This window comes from Vicugna pacos, chromosome 13, assembly GCF_048564905.1.
Source record: "Vicugna pacos chromosome 13, VicPac4, whole genome shotgun sequence".
Taxonomy (NCBI): Eukaryota; Metazoa; Chordata; class Mammalia; order Artiodactyla; family Camelidae; genus Vicugna; species Vicugna pacos.
Window position 1 is genome coordinate 63,436,826 of NC_132999.1, and position 17,457 is coordinate 63,454,282.

Genomic DNA, 17,457 nt, shown 5'->3' on the forward strand with positions numbered 1-17,457 from the left:
CACTGAGTAGGAGCACTCCCTTGGGCCAGCTGGAAAATGAGCAAATTCTTTGACACTCTTCCCACTAAGTGGAAGGGTCTGTGTTCCCTTGAATCTAAGGAATGTCATTTATGGTGACTGGACCAACACAACATGGCAGGAGTGACACTGACGCTTGACTTCCAGGGCTAGGTCACAAAAAGGCCTGAAGGCTTGAGCCTGCTGGGACATTTGTTCTTGGCACCCAGCCACCATGCCGTGAGAAAGCCCAGGCAGCCCACGGAGAGGCACCCAGGCCCACTCGGCCGAGGTCTCTGGACAACGCGGGGAAGCTGCAGGCCCGGCTCTGAGGTGCACGGAGGGTCAGGCAGGGCACACAGTGGAGTCCATGCCTGGAGTCCAGGTTACTGAGGAATGGACCGCAGGATGGGCTACAACAATCGAGTCCAAAGCCATGTGGTTTATTGGGGGCTGGGGCCAAGCAGACTGGTGGGCAGGGGGGCTACGTGTCACAGTCCTCGGGGACGGTGGCCGTGATGATGAGCGAGGGCTCCATGGCGCTCGTGCCCGCGAAGCTGTGATCTGCACACAGCCTCCGGCCAGGGAGCTGGGAAGCCAGGCTGCCCTGGGCCAGGGACTCCACGATGACCTCGGCTGAGCCCACCTCCAGCTCAGCTGGTGGCTGCAGCGCCACCACCACCACCTTCTCGTCCTCGATGACCAGGTTGCGGAGCTTGCGCTGCCGTGGGTTGTAGTTCTCCACCCGGTCATGGATCTCCATGTGCCTCCGCAGGTGAGCCTGTGGAGCAGGGGGCTCAGAGCTGGGTGCCAAGGGGCTCAGGGACCCGTGGGGGGGCAGGAGGCGAGCCAGGCCCCAGGCCTACCTGCCGGGTGAACTTGTAGCCACATTCGGTGCACTCGAACTTGCGAACCCCCTTGTGCCTTCTCACGTGCACACGCAGCTGCTCCACTGCTGCAGAAGGGAGGGGACCCCACGTTAGGAGAGGCAGAAGTGGGCAGTCCCAGGTTTGCAACTGCATCCTGGGCTCTACTGGGCTCTACAGTGCCACCCGGAGGTCAGTGCTACACCAGGCCCTCAGGAGCCTCCACCCCTTCCCCTCAGTCAAAGCAGTGCCAGGCTCATTAACTAATTCTGGGGAATGGAGATCATTCTGGGGAGTGGAGATTTGATGGTGAGAAGGCTCTGCTCCGCAGGAGAGATGAAAGCCACTGCAGCACCCGACCTCTCCAGGTGAAGTGCCACCCTCTCCGGTCACCCAGCAGGGAATCACCCAGCCCTCTGCTCCCCTAGGGCAGGCCCAGGCACCTTTGAAGGTCTTCCCACAGATCTGGCAGAAGTGGGGCCGGCCCTCCTGGTGGCGGCTGGCCACGTGCCTCAGCAGGGGCCCCTTCTCCGTGAAGCGCTGCTCACAGAACTCACAGCTGAAGGGCCTCTCACCGGTGTGGGTGCGGTTGTGCTTGTCCAGACTGGCTGTGGGGACAGGGCGAGCGCTCAGCTGCGGGGCCTCTACCCCAGGGCAGGGAGGGGAAGGGCCTGCCTCACCTTGGGTGCGGAAGGTCTTGCCACAGAGGTGGCACTGGAAGGGCTTCTCGCCCGTGTGCGTGCGCAGGTGCATGTTGAGGTTGGCCTTCTGGGTGAAGGCGTGGCTGCAGAACTCACAGACGTACGGCCTCTCGTTCCTGTCCAGGCGGGGGACACAGGCAGAGGCCATCACCAAGGGAAGCAGCTCCCTTCACGCCAGTGCGGCTGGGAACATGCCTGGCCCCAGAGCCAAGGACTCAGGCCAGGCTGAAGCATGCCCACCTGAGCCACTGGAAGGGGCCCAGGCAGAACGAGCTGCCTGGTGGAAAGAAGGCTCAGGCAGTGCTGGGAAAGGGGCACTAGCTCCGCCTTGGGAACATGAGAAACTGAGAATCTGTCCAGGGAAGTACTAAGCCTCATCTTAGTCTGAAATCTACACTTCCGTAGACCCCTGCCCTGCCGGCCTCCCTGCTGGGCAAGCCTGCTCACCCCTCAGGCACCCCCACCCAAAAAGGCTGCAGGCACCAGACTCAGGGTGGGAGACGTGCACCTCAGCAACTCGGCCTCCCCAGCCCACTGGCTGGCCTGGGGCCAGCAGCAGGGCCAGGGCCTGGGGAAACGGGCCAACCCCCACCTGTGCTTGGCCTTGATGTGCATCTGCAGGCCGTTCCGGCTTGACGCCCGGTGCCCACACTCCTCACACACGAACAGCTTCTCCCCACGGTGCTTGAAAGCCTCGTGCAGCTGCAGTTCCGTTCGGGACAAGAAGCACTTGGCACAGGTGGGACACTGAGGGACAGAGGGGATGGCCAGAGGGAGTGGGGCCACAGAGTAAGGACAGGTAGGACTGCCCCCGGAGCCCCATGGAATCCCCTTGACCTTGCCCCCATGGCAGACACCATGCAGCCCGCCTGCTCTAGACACCACTCCAGGCACCTCACTCGCGCCAGTCCCAGTACCAGCAGGAGCCCGGCCCCGCCCTCCACATGGCCTGGAACTTACGGCGTGGGGCTTGGGGGCTCCATGAAGCTTGATCATGTGGCTCTGCAGGTCCTTCTTCTGCATGAACTGCTGGGAGCAGGAGGAACACTGAAAAATAGGTCCACAGTCACCTCTGAGGCAGCCTACACCCATGGAACCCTGGTCACCCCTGGGCTATGGGGTGGGAACCTAAAGGCAAGGCCCAGTGTGAGATGCCGGGAGGCTCCTTGACTTGGTGTGAAAGCCTCCCGTGCCAGGCCCACAGGGATGCTGGGCCTGCCCTCCATGGAAAAAAACAAGGGCCCAGAAAGGACCAGCAGCCCTACCCGAAGATACGGGAGCACTGGATGGGGAGGGAAGGCTGAGCTCCTTGATGGCTGGCCGAGGGAGGCACCTGACTCTCCTGCAAAAAGGGCTGGGTGGGAGGGATCCCGGGCTGCCCCTCGGTCCCTGGGGACAGGCGGAGCCTAACCTTGTAGGGCATCTCCCCTGTGTGGGATACCATGTGCACCCGCAGCTCCATCCTCCGGCGGAAGGTCTCCTGGCACACGGAGCAGGTGAAGACCTGGCAGTGTGGGGGCAAGCAGGGCCGGCATCAGCGGGGGCTCTGCCCGCGACGGCAGACTCTGCCTGGGTTTCCACTCGCTGCTGGGAGGAGTCTGCCCAGGGAGAGGGGTGCTAGGGTGGGAGAGGGCAACATGTAACCTGCTTGCCCTGACCCTGACTGTCACTGAGCGCTGTAGGCCCACCATGCCAGGCTGGGGCTAGGCTGGGGCTAGGGGCGGAACGGCCTCCCTCACAGCCCCCACTCTGCCAGCGACAGGCCTCTAGGAAGAGACAGGCAGGGTTTAGCCAGCCAGGGGGGTTGGGGGAGATGGCCAGGAGGCCTTTCTCAGTAGCCAACCCCCCACCGAAGTACCCCATCTCCAAAGCCCATGGGCCTAGTCAGGCAAACCCAAAATGCCTCCTGCCAAGTCCCTCCTGGGCTTGTCCCATCTACCCCTGGGACCCGTGTCCCCATCTGTAGTACCAAGGGGCTGGACTCACGGACATCCAAGGACCCTGCAGCTCTGGAGTTTACAGTCCTGTCTAGGACAGTCTCCTGGGGGCCCCTCCCCGATGGCAGAGCAACAGAGACCAGCACACTCCTGCCCACAAGGACCCGGGCTGGCCCCCAGGTACCTGTTCCGAGCGGTTCATGCAGTTCCGGGCTTCATGCTCTAGGAGGTTCTCCTTCCGAAAGTAACATTTTCCACATTTGGGACACTCAAAGGGTTTCTCCCCAGTGTGTTTCCTGCTGGGAGAATCCACAGAGGGTGTGGGGGCTGAGCGGAACTCCCGGCCCTCCCTCAGCCAGTGCCCCTTCTGATTCCCTGCTGCCAGGGCTGTGTTCCACGGCAGAGGAAGGACCTGACGTCGCCACCTGAGGATCGGTCAGACCCCACTGGTGAACCTGCAGGGGTGAGCCCCGAAACCCTTCTCTCTTGTAGAGATTCTGCAGGGGAAAGGGCCACACAGCATCATGCCGGAGGTGACACCCTGGAGCCACCACACAGGCCAATGAGGAGGCCCGGCTGCCAGCATCTCTCCAAAGGCAGAAATAATCCCCAGGCCCTGACTCCCCAGAGAAACCACTCAGTCTCTCTGGAACTTCTGTGGGCTCTACCTTCAAAACCATGGCCAGAATCTGACCACTTCACCTCGCCTCCATGTTACCACACAGTGCGGCCACGCCATCCTCAGCCTGTCTCGTGCTCCACACCTGCCTCCCAACAAGTTGTTTTTTGTTTTTTGATTTTTTTTTTATTGAAGTACAATCAGTTACAATGCATCAATTTCTGGTGTACAGCACAATGTCCCAGTCATGCATGTACATACATATATTCGTTTTCATATTCTTTTTCATTAAAGGTTATTACCAAATACTGAACGTAGTTCCCTGTGCTATACAGAAGAAACTTTTTAAAGTCTATTTTTATATATAGTGGCTAACATTTGTAAATCTCAAACCCAAATTTATCCCTTCCCACTCTCTTTCCCCTCGTCACCATAACATTGTTTACTATGTCTGCGAGTCTGTTTCTATTTTGTAGATTTTTTTTTTGAATGGAGGTACTGGGAATTGAACCCAGGACCTTGCGCATGCTAAGAACACGCTCTACCACTGAGCTATACCCTTCCCAACCAACACACACATTTTAACTTCAGGAGCCAGAGGGGCCCTTAAGTATGGTCGGATCTCATCACCTCTGCTCACAACCCTCTAAAGCTTTCCATCTCACCCTGAGAAAGGCCTGGGGGCCTATGAGGGTATTGCTGGCCTGCCCTGTACCTCGCCAGACTCGGTCCCCGGCCTGGCCTCCCTGCCAACCCAGAGGCTCTGCTCTGGCTCCTCTCAGGCCCAGAGCGCTCTCCCAAGCCATCCTCACTTCCTTTGAGTCTGCAGGACTTTCTTTAGTATCACAACCTGACCCCACCCTGAACTCCCTGCCCTAGCCCTGCTGTCCTTCTCCTTTGTTCTGTGGCACTTCCAGTCCTTCATCACACTGCGAAGTCACTTATCTGGTAGTTCAGAGTCTCATTGCCCTGCTGGAAGGCAAGCTCCACAAGGCCTCTTTGTTCTGTTCACTAAGGTATCCCCAGTGCCCAGCTCCTGGCAGACAGCTCACTGAATGAACAAAATGAACCCTGACCTCAGAGCACGTGAGCGGCCCTGGGAGAGCTCTCACCACCTGCCAGAGGCCACACACTCCTCTTATCGTCTGCTGCTACACTGACTGTCCTTGTCCCCCATCCCAGTGACCGCAGGAGGCCATCACTCCCTCCCACTTCTCAGGGCCAGTCCAGCAGCCTGCAGCCCAAGGTAGGGTGAGGACCCTGCCTGCACCCGTGTCTTACACTGGGGGAGTGTCCAGGCAGACACGGACCACCGGATGGTGACTTCCCTGAAGATGCCACTGGCAGCAGCTGCCCCCAAACAGGGAGAACAAACGGGCTTCACTCCCAATTCCAACCCTATTCGGTTGCCGGTGGCTTCCCAGAGCTTCATACTGAGAAAACGGGTATGGCGCAATCTGGCTTGGCAAGAAACAGCACAGTGGTGGACTTGGGCCAGGGAGGGGCAGGACAGGGAGTCAGGTCACCTAGATGCCATTCCTGGAGGACTTGCAGGGACTCTGGAGCAGTGCCGTCCAAGAGGACCCTCTGGCATGATGGAAACCATCTGCCTCTGCTGTTGCATTTGGCAGTCAGGGGCCACATGTGGCCACTGAGCCCTTGAAATGCACCTAGCATGTCTGAGGAACTGAACTTCCTTAATTTTAATAACTTCCAAGTTAAAATATCTTCGTGTGACATCTAATTACCTTATTGGACACTGCAGCTTTAGACAAATGGTCTTTAATGACACTGAGCTGACATCTTAGAGCTAACCTCTCCCCAGAAATGCAGATGGCACCAAACCTAAAAATTGACAACTTGGCCCAAAGCCCACACTGCCAGGCTTTAGAAATACCTACGGTCAGGCCTCAGCCACAGCACAGAGCCACAGGCTTCTCTCATCCCCTGGGCAGAAGCCAGTTCGAGGTCAAGGTCCGCAGTGGGTGGAACCTGTTGATAAGGTCCACAAACCCACTCCAAGGAGGAGGGGGAGAAAGAAGGAAGCCGACCAAGGTCAGGTTCTCACTTCCTGATGAGCAGACGCCTGCTAACGTCAGGCACTATGTGGGTCAGAGATGGAGCCCCTGACCCCTACATGGCCCAGAAGTGGGGAATGCAGGCCCCCTCCCCCAACATGGGAACAGCAGACAAGAAAAGAAAATAGAAAAACAGAACGTTTACCTGTTGTGAACTTTTAGATAATATTTGCTGAGGAACTTTTTATGACATGTGGGGCATTCAACCGGCACCGCTGTACCTTTTCTGTTCTCAGCAGGCTCGGCTGCCAGGGAACCTGCGCTCAGGGCCGGCTCGGCAGCACAGGGCTTTCTGAGTACGTTCGCTTTCCTCCTGGCTGGCACAGTCTCAGTCTCAGAAACGTAATCGGCATCCCCGTCATCCTCAACTTGAACCACCACTTCCCACTAGAGCAGAATAGGCAGCAGGAGGGAGTGAGGTCACCAAATTAATCAGCAGGGGTTCTGGGGACAGATCGACAGGGCAGCCAGCTCCATCCAGGCCCATCCCAAGCCCCGACCCAGGCACATCCCCAGATAAGACCCTTCATCCATGACTATTCCCTGGATGGTTCCAGGGCAGGCAGCATCCGCATCTTGGACTTGGAGGGCAATAGCTTTACTTGAGGGTAACTGGAAGTTTGCCTGGACTTCACTACCCTGGGGAAACACTTGATGCTGCCCACTCCACCCCAAGAAGCCATGCCTCACAGAAAGGTCAGCCTGAGGCTGCAGGACAAAACCAGCTATATTTGGAGAAAACCTGTCCCAGACCCACAGAAGAGATTCTACCTTAGGGTCCAGATTATCCCAGGAAAGTGTCAGTCTCTTCTCTCCACTCCTGCCTCCCCCTTTCCAGCACCCTGAGCACAATACCTCATTACTCCCGCCCTGCAGCTGGACACCTTCAGCCTCAAAGGGCCTGGAGGGCACTTTGCAATCCTCAGACTCCTTGTCCGCAGGGGGACAAAGCTTCAGGGCCTGCCTGAGTTTCCCATGGAGGAAGGAGGGGCTCTCACTCTGAGCAGGGAGACCAAGCTGAGGCCTCTGGGGGCTAGGACTGCTGCTGAGCTCCTGATCCTTGGGGACTTGACCCAGAGTCCTTGAAACTTCCTCTTCCTCCAAGCCTGAGGGCTCCTTGAGGTGGCTGTTCACATCCTGGGGGGCAGGTTTCCCCAGCCCACTCCGGACACTTGGCGCCTGTCCCACTGACGTTTTGGGCTTGAAGCTCTGGCACAGCTCTACAGCCTCAGGCACCCGCAGCTCCCTGGCTGCCAGAAGCACCTGATCCCGGTTCCCTGAGGTGAGGGCGAGGTGACCAGTGTAGAAAAAGTCCAACAGGAGGCCAAAGATCTCTGCAAAGCCAGCAGGGAGGACGACACTGCCCCCTGAGCCATCCCCGTAGAGACTCTGGAAGAAGTGGCTGCAGCAGGCCAAAACACTCCAGTGAGCCTTGAACACCAGGCCCCCCACATCCAGGGTGGCATCGCAGTATTGGCCCCTCTCCCGCTGCTTGTTGAGCTCCTGCAGAACCCTCACACTGTGCTGGACGAAGGAGCCGTCCATGGTCCGTCTGAAGGGGAGAAAGGCAGCAGTGACACCCCAGCCAGTCCAACCCAGAGGTAGCAAGGCCCTGGACTTGAGAAGGAAAGGGGAGGGGAACTCTAATCAGTCACATTTATTACAACGAGGGCTTGGATCAAGGTTAGGGAATGCAAGGTGAGACAGGAACGAACTGAAAGCCTCTCTGGGAGCGGGGGGTCAAGTAAGCAGCCCATACTTGGGGTGGCCAGAGAGCGTGGGTGGGAGGGGCGCAGGCGGAATAGGTGGGGACAGGGTCGTGAAGGGGTGCTGGTAGGAGGAAATCAAAAGCTTGGGAAAAGAGGCGGGGGATCAGCCCGAACTTATCAGCCTGGCACAGCGAGAGGACCAGAGCAAGGGAGGGAGGTGGCTGCAGACAGGCGAACCGAGCCCACGCCGCACCCACACGTCCCTGCAGCCGGGCGGAAGGCGGCCGCGGTCACACTCCATCAGCGACCACCGCGGCCCATAGCCCCTCTCCCTCTCCCTGTGCCCCGCGACCTCCTCATCTGGGCCCGTCCTCCCCACACCAGCCCCACGGGCCCGAAACCACGCCGCCCGCCCAGCCCCACTGACCAACTGCCCCGGCCGTACGCGCCCGGCAGACCGTGCGGAGACGCCGCTGCCGCCGCCACCGCCGCCGCCGGACGTGACGTCAGGACGCGCCGGCCGGGTTGAGACGCCTCGGAAGAGCAGGCCTTTACCTCCGGCTTCTGGAGGCGGTACCAAGTAGAGAATACCCAATGAGATGCTTGGGGAGGCGGGACCAGCCCCTTTCCACCGTAGCTGGGCCCGCCTCCCGGAGTTGCCTAGCAACGCCAAGCAGGACATTGGCTGTTCGCCCAGCTCTGGCAGAATCCTAAGGTTCCGGTTGCATTTCTCCCGTCGCGGCGCCTTCAGGTTTGAAGCGGCAGCGCCCCACCCTCACCCTAGAGAGGAAGCCCAGCAAAGCAGCACATTTCACCTGTTTATTGGAGCCCGGACTGAGCTCTCCCTTGGACTTACACTTCCCCAGCCAAGGCTAAGGAGCCCAAAGGCCTCCCCGACACCCCAGGTCCTGAGCGCCGCACTCCACCTTCGACCCTCAGAGCAGTGGACACTTTCAGTCCGCTCCGCCCTAGCTTGGTCCTGCCTGACCCAGGGGTCAGGTGGAGCCACAGCGCCTGGTGTAGTCCTGGATGGAGGCCTGGAAGTGCTCCGTGCTGTTGAGTTCTGGGCGGCACAGGATCACATAGCACTTGGGGAGGAAGTAACCGCTGAAGTCGCCACTCAGGCTGCTCAGCGCGGCCAGCACGTTGACTGCAGGTAGATACTGGCCCTGGTAGACACTGGCCACTGTGAAGAAGGCAATCCAGGACACAAAGTTGAGGAGCAGGCTGAAGGTGACACATTTTGCCTCGTTGTAGTTCTCTGGCAGGTCCTTGCCCAGGTAGCTGCAGGCAAAGGCGCTGACAGAGAGGAGGCCATTGTAGGCAAAAGCCAGCATGAAGCCCAGTGAGTTAGCCTCTGTGCAATCTAGCACCACCAGCTGAGGGAAGCGCTGGTATTCCCTGGTGGGCAGTGGGGTCCACACTGCAAACCAAATTAGACAGATAAGCAGCTGGACTGTCGAGCTGATCACCACAAACAGGCCAGCACCATGGTTTTGGACCCACGCACGGAAGAAGGTGGGTACCTTGGCAGAAAACTTGAAGATGAAGACAAGTTGGAAGGAGCGGATTGTCAGGCAGGACAAGAAGATGGCAAAACTGAGGGCAAAGAGGCCTTGGCGCAGCAAGCATGTGGGCCGCGTGGGTTCCCCAAAGAAGCCATAGAGGCCCAAGCTGCCCCCTGCCAGGGAGCCCAGCATGAGGAAGCACAGTCGGCCCCCAGCTGACTTCACCACGGGGGTGTCAAGGTGCCAAGCAAACAGGCCAGCAGTCCCAGCCACCACCACCAGCAGCAGCGTATTAGCTGCCAACAGGACCAAAGAGATGGGTTCATGCCAAGTCAAAAACACCACAGTGCGTGGGAAGCAGGTCTGGCTTCCCTCGGGTGCCCACTCTTCTTTCCCGCAAGGCTGGCAGCGGTAGAAGTCTGGAAGGAAAGGCAGAGAGGTTCCTGAGAGCCAGGTGAGCACAGCAGGAATGGGGAAGGGAGGCTGTGCAAGCCTGCCAGGTGCTGTGAGGGCTGTACCACAGGAGCTGGGCTCTGCCAGGCACAGCAAGAAGGGGGCAGCCCTGAATGGGGGCCCCGAGGCCAAGGGCTTCCTCAAAATGCCTGTGTTAAGACAGTTTATGGAGACACTTGTGTAGGTTCTGTTTGACTCATGGTCCCAGAAGGGGTTTGCAAACCAAGAGGTCCTGGAGAGGGCCTTACCCTGTAGCTCTGCCCACAAACCAGTGAGGCAATGATCCTATGGAAGTAGCCAACCCAAAGGGAAGGGCATTTTCATCTCTCCCTGGTGCTCCCACTAACCACATCCCCCTTCCTGAGCTGCCATGCTGTGGTTTCTCTGAGTTGACTCTATGCCCAAAGAGACAGTGAAAGGGAAGCATGTGGCCCCTGGAGTCCAGCTCTGGGCTGAACCCTTAGCCACCTCAATTTGGTCTCTGATCTGACCTTGCATCACTTTTTTCTCTTCTTTTTAAAATTTTTTTGCAGAGAGGTAATTAGATTTATTTATTAATTTTTTAAAAGGAGGGACTGGGGATTGAACCCAAGGCCTCGTGCATACCAGGCATGTGCTCTACGACTGAGCTACACCCTCCCACCCTGCATCACTTTTTTTTCTGTTGCAGACATGCTACTATCTGCCTTTAGGCCAAGCTCTTCAAGGTGCTGCTTGTCTTTGGCATGGACGCTAGAAGGGACTTCATACAGACAGCAGGAGAGGGCACAAAGGGAACAATAGCTACATCTGTTTGGATTAAGAGGTTGAAATAGGAAAAAATTGCCTCTGTAGGCATTGCGTTGAGAGCTTGCTAATAAAGGACACAGCTAGGACTGAGGCCATCAATTGGTCGTTTCTGCTTGATGGGACTTCAGTCTGGTGGAAGGTGTCCTCCAACCTGTCCCTAACTGGCAGCAAAGTGACCAGGGCCCTGGTTCTGCACATGTGTGGCCTGAGAGAGGTCCTTTCTTCTATTCTGCAGACCCTTGGAGTCCTGGGAGGTTCGCCCACTGACCATTTGGTCACTCACCACTCTTGTTGAGGAAGGTCCCGGCCTCACAGGGCACACACTCAAAGCAACAGTGGTGGAAACCCCAAACCACTCTCTGGTGCCCTTCAAGACAGTCGCTGGAACACACAGACTTAGGCACCTGCAAGAAGCCACAGGTGTTATGCAAGCATGTGGAGGGGGCCAGGTCAAGGACACTGGAAAACTGGATCTCTGTGTATCCGCCCTCACGGCTCACTCCCAGGGCAGAGCCTCTGGTTGTGTGAACCAGCAGCAACTGGACATCTGTCTGTGAGCCTAGGGGGCTTCCCTGGCAGGGCTGGGTAGAGGCAGAGCAGCCTTGGAACCTGGGCTCCCCTCTCCTGCTCTGTGTCAGAATGTCCCCAGGCTTAAGGCTGCCCATCAGGCGGTCACCTGGTGAGTGACCACGTCCCCATTACCTGGTTGTCCTTTCCATGCCACTGGATTTTAGTTGTATTTATGTCTAGCCGAGCTGGGGATGATGTGGAGGAGCCAATGACCCTGAAGGTCCATTCGGGGCCATTCCATTCCCAGGCAATTATGTCATAGCCACCGAGGGAGTCCCTGTTGTCTTTAAATGTCACAGTGTGCTTGTGTAGGAGGAAATTCACCTTGCGGATCTGCTCCAGAAGCTGAGACAAACAGGGAGGACAGAGCAGCTGTAGATGACACACGGGCTGCTCCCCCTGGACACTCCCAGCCCCAGACAGCCCAGGAAGCGGGTGTGTGGGGCCTTGCTGGGCTTCTCTCTGCCTGGTTTCAGCCTTTCTGGAAGTTCTGGTCCCTTCCTAAGGCCCCCTCCCCTCCTAGGAGGCCCCTTGACCCTCCCGACCAGCCTCTTAAGAGAGAGCAAGCCTCTAACAAAGGAGCCCTTGACAGCAACTTTCAGCCCTGGATCTGAGGCATGGTGGGTGGGAGGGGCCACGATTCAGAAAAGCGAGGACTAAGAGGAGCCTCAGAGAAGGAATCAGCTGTCTAGTTGGGGGCCTTTGCCCCCCAATCCCAGGCACTTCGAGTCACCAAAGAGTGGCCATTCTGCTTGCTTCAGGAAGACTCCCTGATACGGAGTGCCAGCGGCAGGACTGCCTTACCTGCCAGGGGTGGACTCGGCCCCCAGCACAGGTGCCAGAGCTGCAGCCCAGGAGCTGATGGAGGCCGTGGGCCACGGCGTAGACGGCCTGGTACGCGTTGTAGGCAGAGCTCATGGAGAACTTTCCGAGTCTGGGCATCTCTGTGAGAGCCCAACACTCTCTACAGACCTGGTTGCTGCTGCACCAGGAGCCCCTGGGGCAGGGCCCGAGGGTTCCTTTGTCTGCCCGGACATAAGCCTCTTCAAACTCCTTCAGGCCAGGGACAAGCCTCTGCGGGATGGACACGCCCAGCACCGAGCCGATGCCCTGGATACCGGGCACACTGCTGATGTGTCTGGAGATGGACCAGTCTTCCGAGGCGATCCACACCTTGGCAGTCAGGTTGGCCAGCACCACAGACTCGAAGAACACCCTGGCCAGCTGCCTGCCTGAGAAAACCACCACGACCGTGGTCCCCGCTTGAGCCAGGCGGCGCATCATGCTCTGCATCCTCTCGTCGCCCGGCTGGGCAGAGAATGGCACAATGTCCTTGAAGGCAATGCAGATGCCCTGCTGGGTGGCCCGGCCCTCCAGCGCCTGCACCCCGAGCTGCCCATAATCGCCCTCACTGCCCACCATGGAGATCCAGACCCAGCCGAACCTCTGCAGCAGCAGCACCAAGATCTCCACTTGGAGCTCATCACTGGGGATGGTGCGCAGGAAGGAGGGGTACCGCCGCTTCATGCTGAGTATCACGCTGCTGGCATCGTAGCTGACCTGTGGGGGTTCAGTTCAGCAACTTCAGTGGCATCAGCCTCGACTCAGGGCTGGCCTTGAGCTGGGTGCGGTGACACGAATGACTGGACACAAGGTCCCGGCCCGGGTTCTCACTACTCGACAGTCCCGGCCTGGGTTTTCACTACTCGACATGGGAGGCTAACAAGTTAATATGGGGAAGGGGGTAGGTCTCAAGGCAGACTTCTTGGAGTGGGATGGGAATCTGTCCCCGGGACAAAGGGAACTAAACCTGCATGCAGGGGCTGAGATGGTATGTGTGTGGGGTCCTTCAGGGACTTGCAGGTCGGTTCCAGGAAGAAGAAGAGCATGAGCACATGTGTCTGGTCTGGGCAGGAAGCCTTAACTCTCAGGCTACAGGGCTGGGGTTTTATCCGAAGGCCTTAGGGAGCCCCTAAGGGTTTAGGCAGAGAAATGGCATCAGACTTGTGTTTTAGGAGTGTATCTCTGATTTCAGTGAGGAACGTATTTAAGAAGGCTCAAGGCCAGAGTCAAGGACCTCCCAGAGACCTCCTGAGAGCTGATGGAATCATCTGGAAGAGAGAGGATGGTGTGAGTGAAATCTGCCGAGGCCATGGCCGTAGAGTACGGGGGTGGAGTCGGCAATGGTTACAAGGGCCCCTTGGCAGAGGGCATGGAGACGGGCTAGACCGCAGGGGTAGGGAAGGGTGTGTAGGTAGTGCTGCAGGGTTTCTGGCTGCCTTAGGGATGGTCAGTCTGCCAGATGGGCTGGGGTAGGGATGCAGGGAGAAAAGAGGCTTTTGTTGCATAGGGAGGTAAGTTCAGTTTGGGGCCTGCTTGGTCCTTGAACTGGGGGCGCAGGGTGAGCATCTGGAAATGAGTCTGGTGCTCAGAAGTCAGAAGGAAGGTAGAGAAGGGAAGGGGAAGTTCAGCAGGGGGTCTTGGCCAGCCTGGGAAGGGGAGGGGTCTGCTCTAGGGAATCAGTGCCTTCTGGGGAAGGGGTACACAGGGGTGGGGGCAGAATTCTCTAAAGGAAACCAGAAACAAGTGAAAGAGGAGATCATAAATGCAGAGGGAAAACTGTCAAAATGCTACAATGGATTGGAGACCTAGGGTTAGACCCCCCTAGACCTAGACCACTGGGGCAGGTACTGAGGAGCGGTAACCACCTAGACCTACAGGCCCTCTGCCAGCCCTCCTCAGCAAGACCTTGCCGGTTCTGCCTCTGAGATTGCCACTTGAACCACATCCAATCCCTGCCCAACCTGCAGTCGCCACCCTCAAGCATTGGCCAGAAGGGCAGAACCCAGGGCAGTGGGTGGAGGAGCAGGTAAAAAGAGGGAGAAGCAAGCCGGATGGAGTCTGGCTGGAAAGAGGGCAGAGGGAGTCCGGGCTGAGAGGAGAGGTGCCTGGAGGATGGAGGGGGATGAGGCAAGCAGGTGGGCTGAGGAGGAAGCCCAGGGAGAGGTGGACGAGCAGAGGAAGGGGTGAGAACCAGAGGGACAGGACTGGCCCGCACAGGGAGGGGCACCACACCTCAGAGCCTGGAGGGAGGGGAGGAGAGAGGTGGGAGGAGAGCAGGGAGATGTGAAGTTTGCGGGGTGGGAGATGTGAAGTTCGTGGGGTGGGAAATGAAGGGTGTTCAGTTCTGCACAAAGGTGATGGGACAGTGGGAGGAGTGAGAGGGGCAGAAGTTTCCAGGGAGAATGGATTTGCCAGGGAGCATTGAAGCAGGGAGATCTGGAGCAGCACTTGGAGAGGAAGGAGCACTGGGGCAGGTACCTAAGGAGCGGTGACCACCCAGGAGATCCAGGGGTCCAGACTGGCCTCGGGCACAGCAACTCTGTCCACCCACCCCAGCCTACCCTGGACTTGCCTGGACGGGCAATGAGCGAACTGCCGGGGCCCCAGCTCACCAGGGGCACCAGGAAGGGACTCAGCAGGGCTGCCGTGGTGGTGACATGGGTGGTGGTGTCAGGCCCAATCACCGCCAGGGTCATGGGGGAAGATTGGGCGGGGTTTCCTGGGATCTCCACGCGGTGTGTCCCCAGCGTGCTCAGGATGCTCAGCGTGGCATACACGTTGGCTGACTCCGAGCACACGTCATACAGCTGGTACCCCAGGGTGACATTGGGCAGCAGGGTGGTGGAGTTGTTTATCTCCTCAATGCCAAACCGCACGGCCTGGAAGAGGTGGTAGCCGTGGCCGTTGAAGTTGTTGGACCTAGAGGGAAAGCCAAGCCGAGAGCTGAGAAGGGCAAGGCCCCACCGAGACCCAGGCCTCCTAGAACCCCAGGACGGGGTGGGGAGGGGTGGAGAGAAAGGAAACTCTGGGTCATCTGTCCAGTCCCCAGAACCATGACCTCAACATGGGCTCTGTAGTGCATACACAGTTCTGGTAACAGGCGTTTGAAGAAGTGGGGGACAAGCTGGAGAAATACACATGACATATCCTCCCAACACACACAAGCGTGTTAGCACTGAAAGTCTCACAAGTCCTGTAGGAGAGAAACCTGTCGTATTAGGGTTCTCCAGAGAAACAGAGCCAAGATGAGGTACATAAATATACGTACACAGAGAGACAGCGAAAAGAGTTTTTATTTAAGGAACTGGCTCGTGTGATAGTGGGGGCTGGCAAGTCTGAGAATTGCAGGGCAGGCTGGAAATTCCCACAAGAGTTTATGTTGCAGTCTTGAGGCTGAAGGTAGAAATCCTTCCTCAATCTTGTCTCTTAAGGTGTTCAACTGATGGGATGTGGCCCACCTATATCCTGGAGGACCATTTGCTCTACTTAGTCTATTGATCTAAATGTTAACCATGTCTAAAAATGCCTTCACAGCAACATCTAGACTGGTTTTAAGCCAACAACTGGACACCATACCCTAGCCGAGCTGACAGATGAAATTAACCACGGCACCTGCTTTACCTCGTTTGACCAGAACTTTTCATTGGGACTCCCGTGACTGTGGTGAGGGCCTGTGTTCCTGATGGCCTCTCTGGGAAACACTGACAGGTGTGCTCTGGAGACATGATTTAGCCCTGCCTGAAGAGTGTGCTAGCCTGCTGTGCTATTGTTCCTGTCATACTGTCCTTGAGTCCTGCCCATCACAGCCCTTCAGTTATCTGAAGCCAATTTTCATCTGTCACCTCCTCCCTCAAGTCTCCCCTCTTCCTAGGCTCCCATCTGTGGCCCTTTGGGCCAGTCTTCCTGCACCAGGCTTTCCAGAACCTTCCTCCTGGGCTGGCTGTCAGGTGTGCATCCTGTTCAGGGCCTCCTGTGTTGAGCCCTGATAACATACTCAAGCCGCCCAGATCTATGACTTGCACAGACGGCAAGCAACTCTCTTCTTTACAAGAAAAGCAGTTGTTTTTTCCTACCTAGACCGTCGAGTTCATGAAGGCACCAACCTAATTTATCTTTGCTAAGCTCCGGGAGCATCTACTGCTATGTGTGCCCACTTCCTTCCCCCTAGAGAACCATACTTGCCATCTGGGAGACTTAAGGCGTGTGAATTCGGGGAGGAACCAGGAGGAGATGGAAGAGGGGAAAGGCTACCCTTGCTTAATCCTTGCCATCTACTTACACCACAAAGCCAGGAAATAACCGACATGGAATTATAATACAAACAGCCAGGACAAAGTAGTGTATTACAAAGTGGAAACTGGGCAAAATTGCCAGGAACGGTCTAGCCAGCACTTGAGGGTGGCAACTGCAGGCTGGGGAGGGATTGGAGGCGGTTCAGATGGTAACCCCAGAGGCAGAACAGGCAAGGTCCTGCTGAAGAGGGCTGGCAGAGGGCCCTGTAAGCACAGGTCCCCCTCGGTGACGGTTCTACTGACCCCTCACTCACCTGTCACAGAAGGTCACCGTAGGTCTGCGTCTCACCCCTGGATAGTCACTGTGGAGAGGAAACAAGCCTGCAACAAGGTAGTCCCCGGGGAGGCTGAAGTCGGGAGACGACATGGTGCTTTGGCAGCTGAAGGCCCAGCAGCAGGACAGGGAAAGCTGCAGGCTGACCAGGTATGTCTCCCAGAGTAACATGCTGGCCAGACGGCCCTGCACTTGGCATGGCCGAGCTGCCCCCTCTGACAGGGTCGGGCTGTTTAAATAGAATGGCCGGCAGCTGCCCAGATGCTTCCCAGCTTCATGCCTTGGAAAGGGGAGGGACTGGAACCCAGTTGTTGGAGTTGTAGGGCTGTTTGCCTTGGCCTTCCGGGCCTGCGGTCCTACTCAGGAACTGAGCAGGGTGAAAACACAGGTGCCAACCAGGCGGCACCCCTGACCCTTCCTCTGGACGGTTGTGGGTTCTGTCCTTGCTCCGGTGCCTGTGGCTTCACCTGGCTCAGAAAGGGAGCCATGGTATTTTGGGGAGGCGGAGGGAGGCGGGGACTCAGCTTCTCTGGGGTCTCTGAGGAACAGAATGTGGAAGGCTGCTATCAAGGAGCTGCGGGTTTTAGAACTTTTGACCTGGGCCTCAGTTTACCGAATGAGACAGACTTTGAGTTAAACTCGTACACAGCCCGCCACCCCAACCCCAAGTCCTCAAATAGAAATCATCCTGAGTGAATCACCCTGGCTTGGCCTTGTGACACAGGGTCGCTCCCTTCAGCTCAGAGACAAATGCATGCAAACGGAGGGTATGCAAATAGGCCGATTTTGTTTAAAACGTCAGTCCTGGAGCTTTTTCTGCA

The 17,457-nt window shown here is 57.5% G+C and overlaps 2 protein-coding genes across 6 annotated transcripts; both read right to left on the bottom strand.

Moving 5' to 3' along the window:
• Window positions 1–419: 419 nt before the first annotated feature.
• Window positions 420–8,408, bottom strand: ZBTB48 (zinc finger and BTB domain containing 48). Of its 5 annotated transcripts, none has more exons than XM_072975493.1 (11): window positions 8,335–8,408; window positions 7,054–7,750; window positions 6,344–6,585; window positions 3,686–3,797; window positions 2,976–3,068; window positions 2,525–2,611; window positions 2,157–2,311; window positions 1,544–1,680; window positions 1,307–1,471; window positions 864–952; window positions 420–778 (listed from the first exon to the last, which is right to left on the bottom strand). In XM_072975493.1, the coding sequence occupies exons 2-11, from the start codon at window positions 7,741–7,743 to the stop codon at window positions 482–484; spliced, it is 2,067 nt and encodes a 688-aa protein (XP_072831594.1). In that variant the 5' UTR covers window positions 7,744–7,750; window positions 8,335–8,408; the 3' UTR covers window positions 420–481. The 5 variants fall into 5 exon arrangements, with proteins under 5 accessions (XP_072831594.1, XP_072831593.1, XP_072831592.1 ...); XM_072975492.1 differs by having other exon boundaries at window positions 3,686–3,800; XM_072975491.1 differs by having other exon boundaries at window positions 6,970–7,750.
• Window positions 8,409–8,902: 494 nt separating this feature from the next.
• Window positions 8,903–16,917, bottom strand: TAS1R1 (taste 1 receptor member 1). The gene is made up of 6 exons (XM_006196610.4): window positions 16,617–16,917; window positions 14,683–14,989; window positions 12,032–12,787; window positions 11,360–11,572; window positions 10,941–11,061; window positions 8,903–9,834 (listed from the first exon to the last, which is right to left on the bottom strand). Exons 1-6 carry the CDS (start codon window positions 16,805–16,807, stop codon window positions 8,903–8,905), a joined length of 2,520 nt encoding a protein of 839 aa, XP_006196672.1. The 5' UTR covers window positions 16,808–16,917.
• Between the last annotated feature and the right edge of the window lie 540 nt (window positions 16,918–17,457).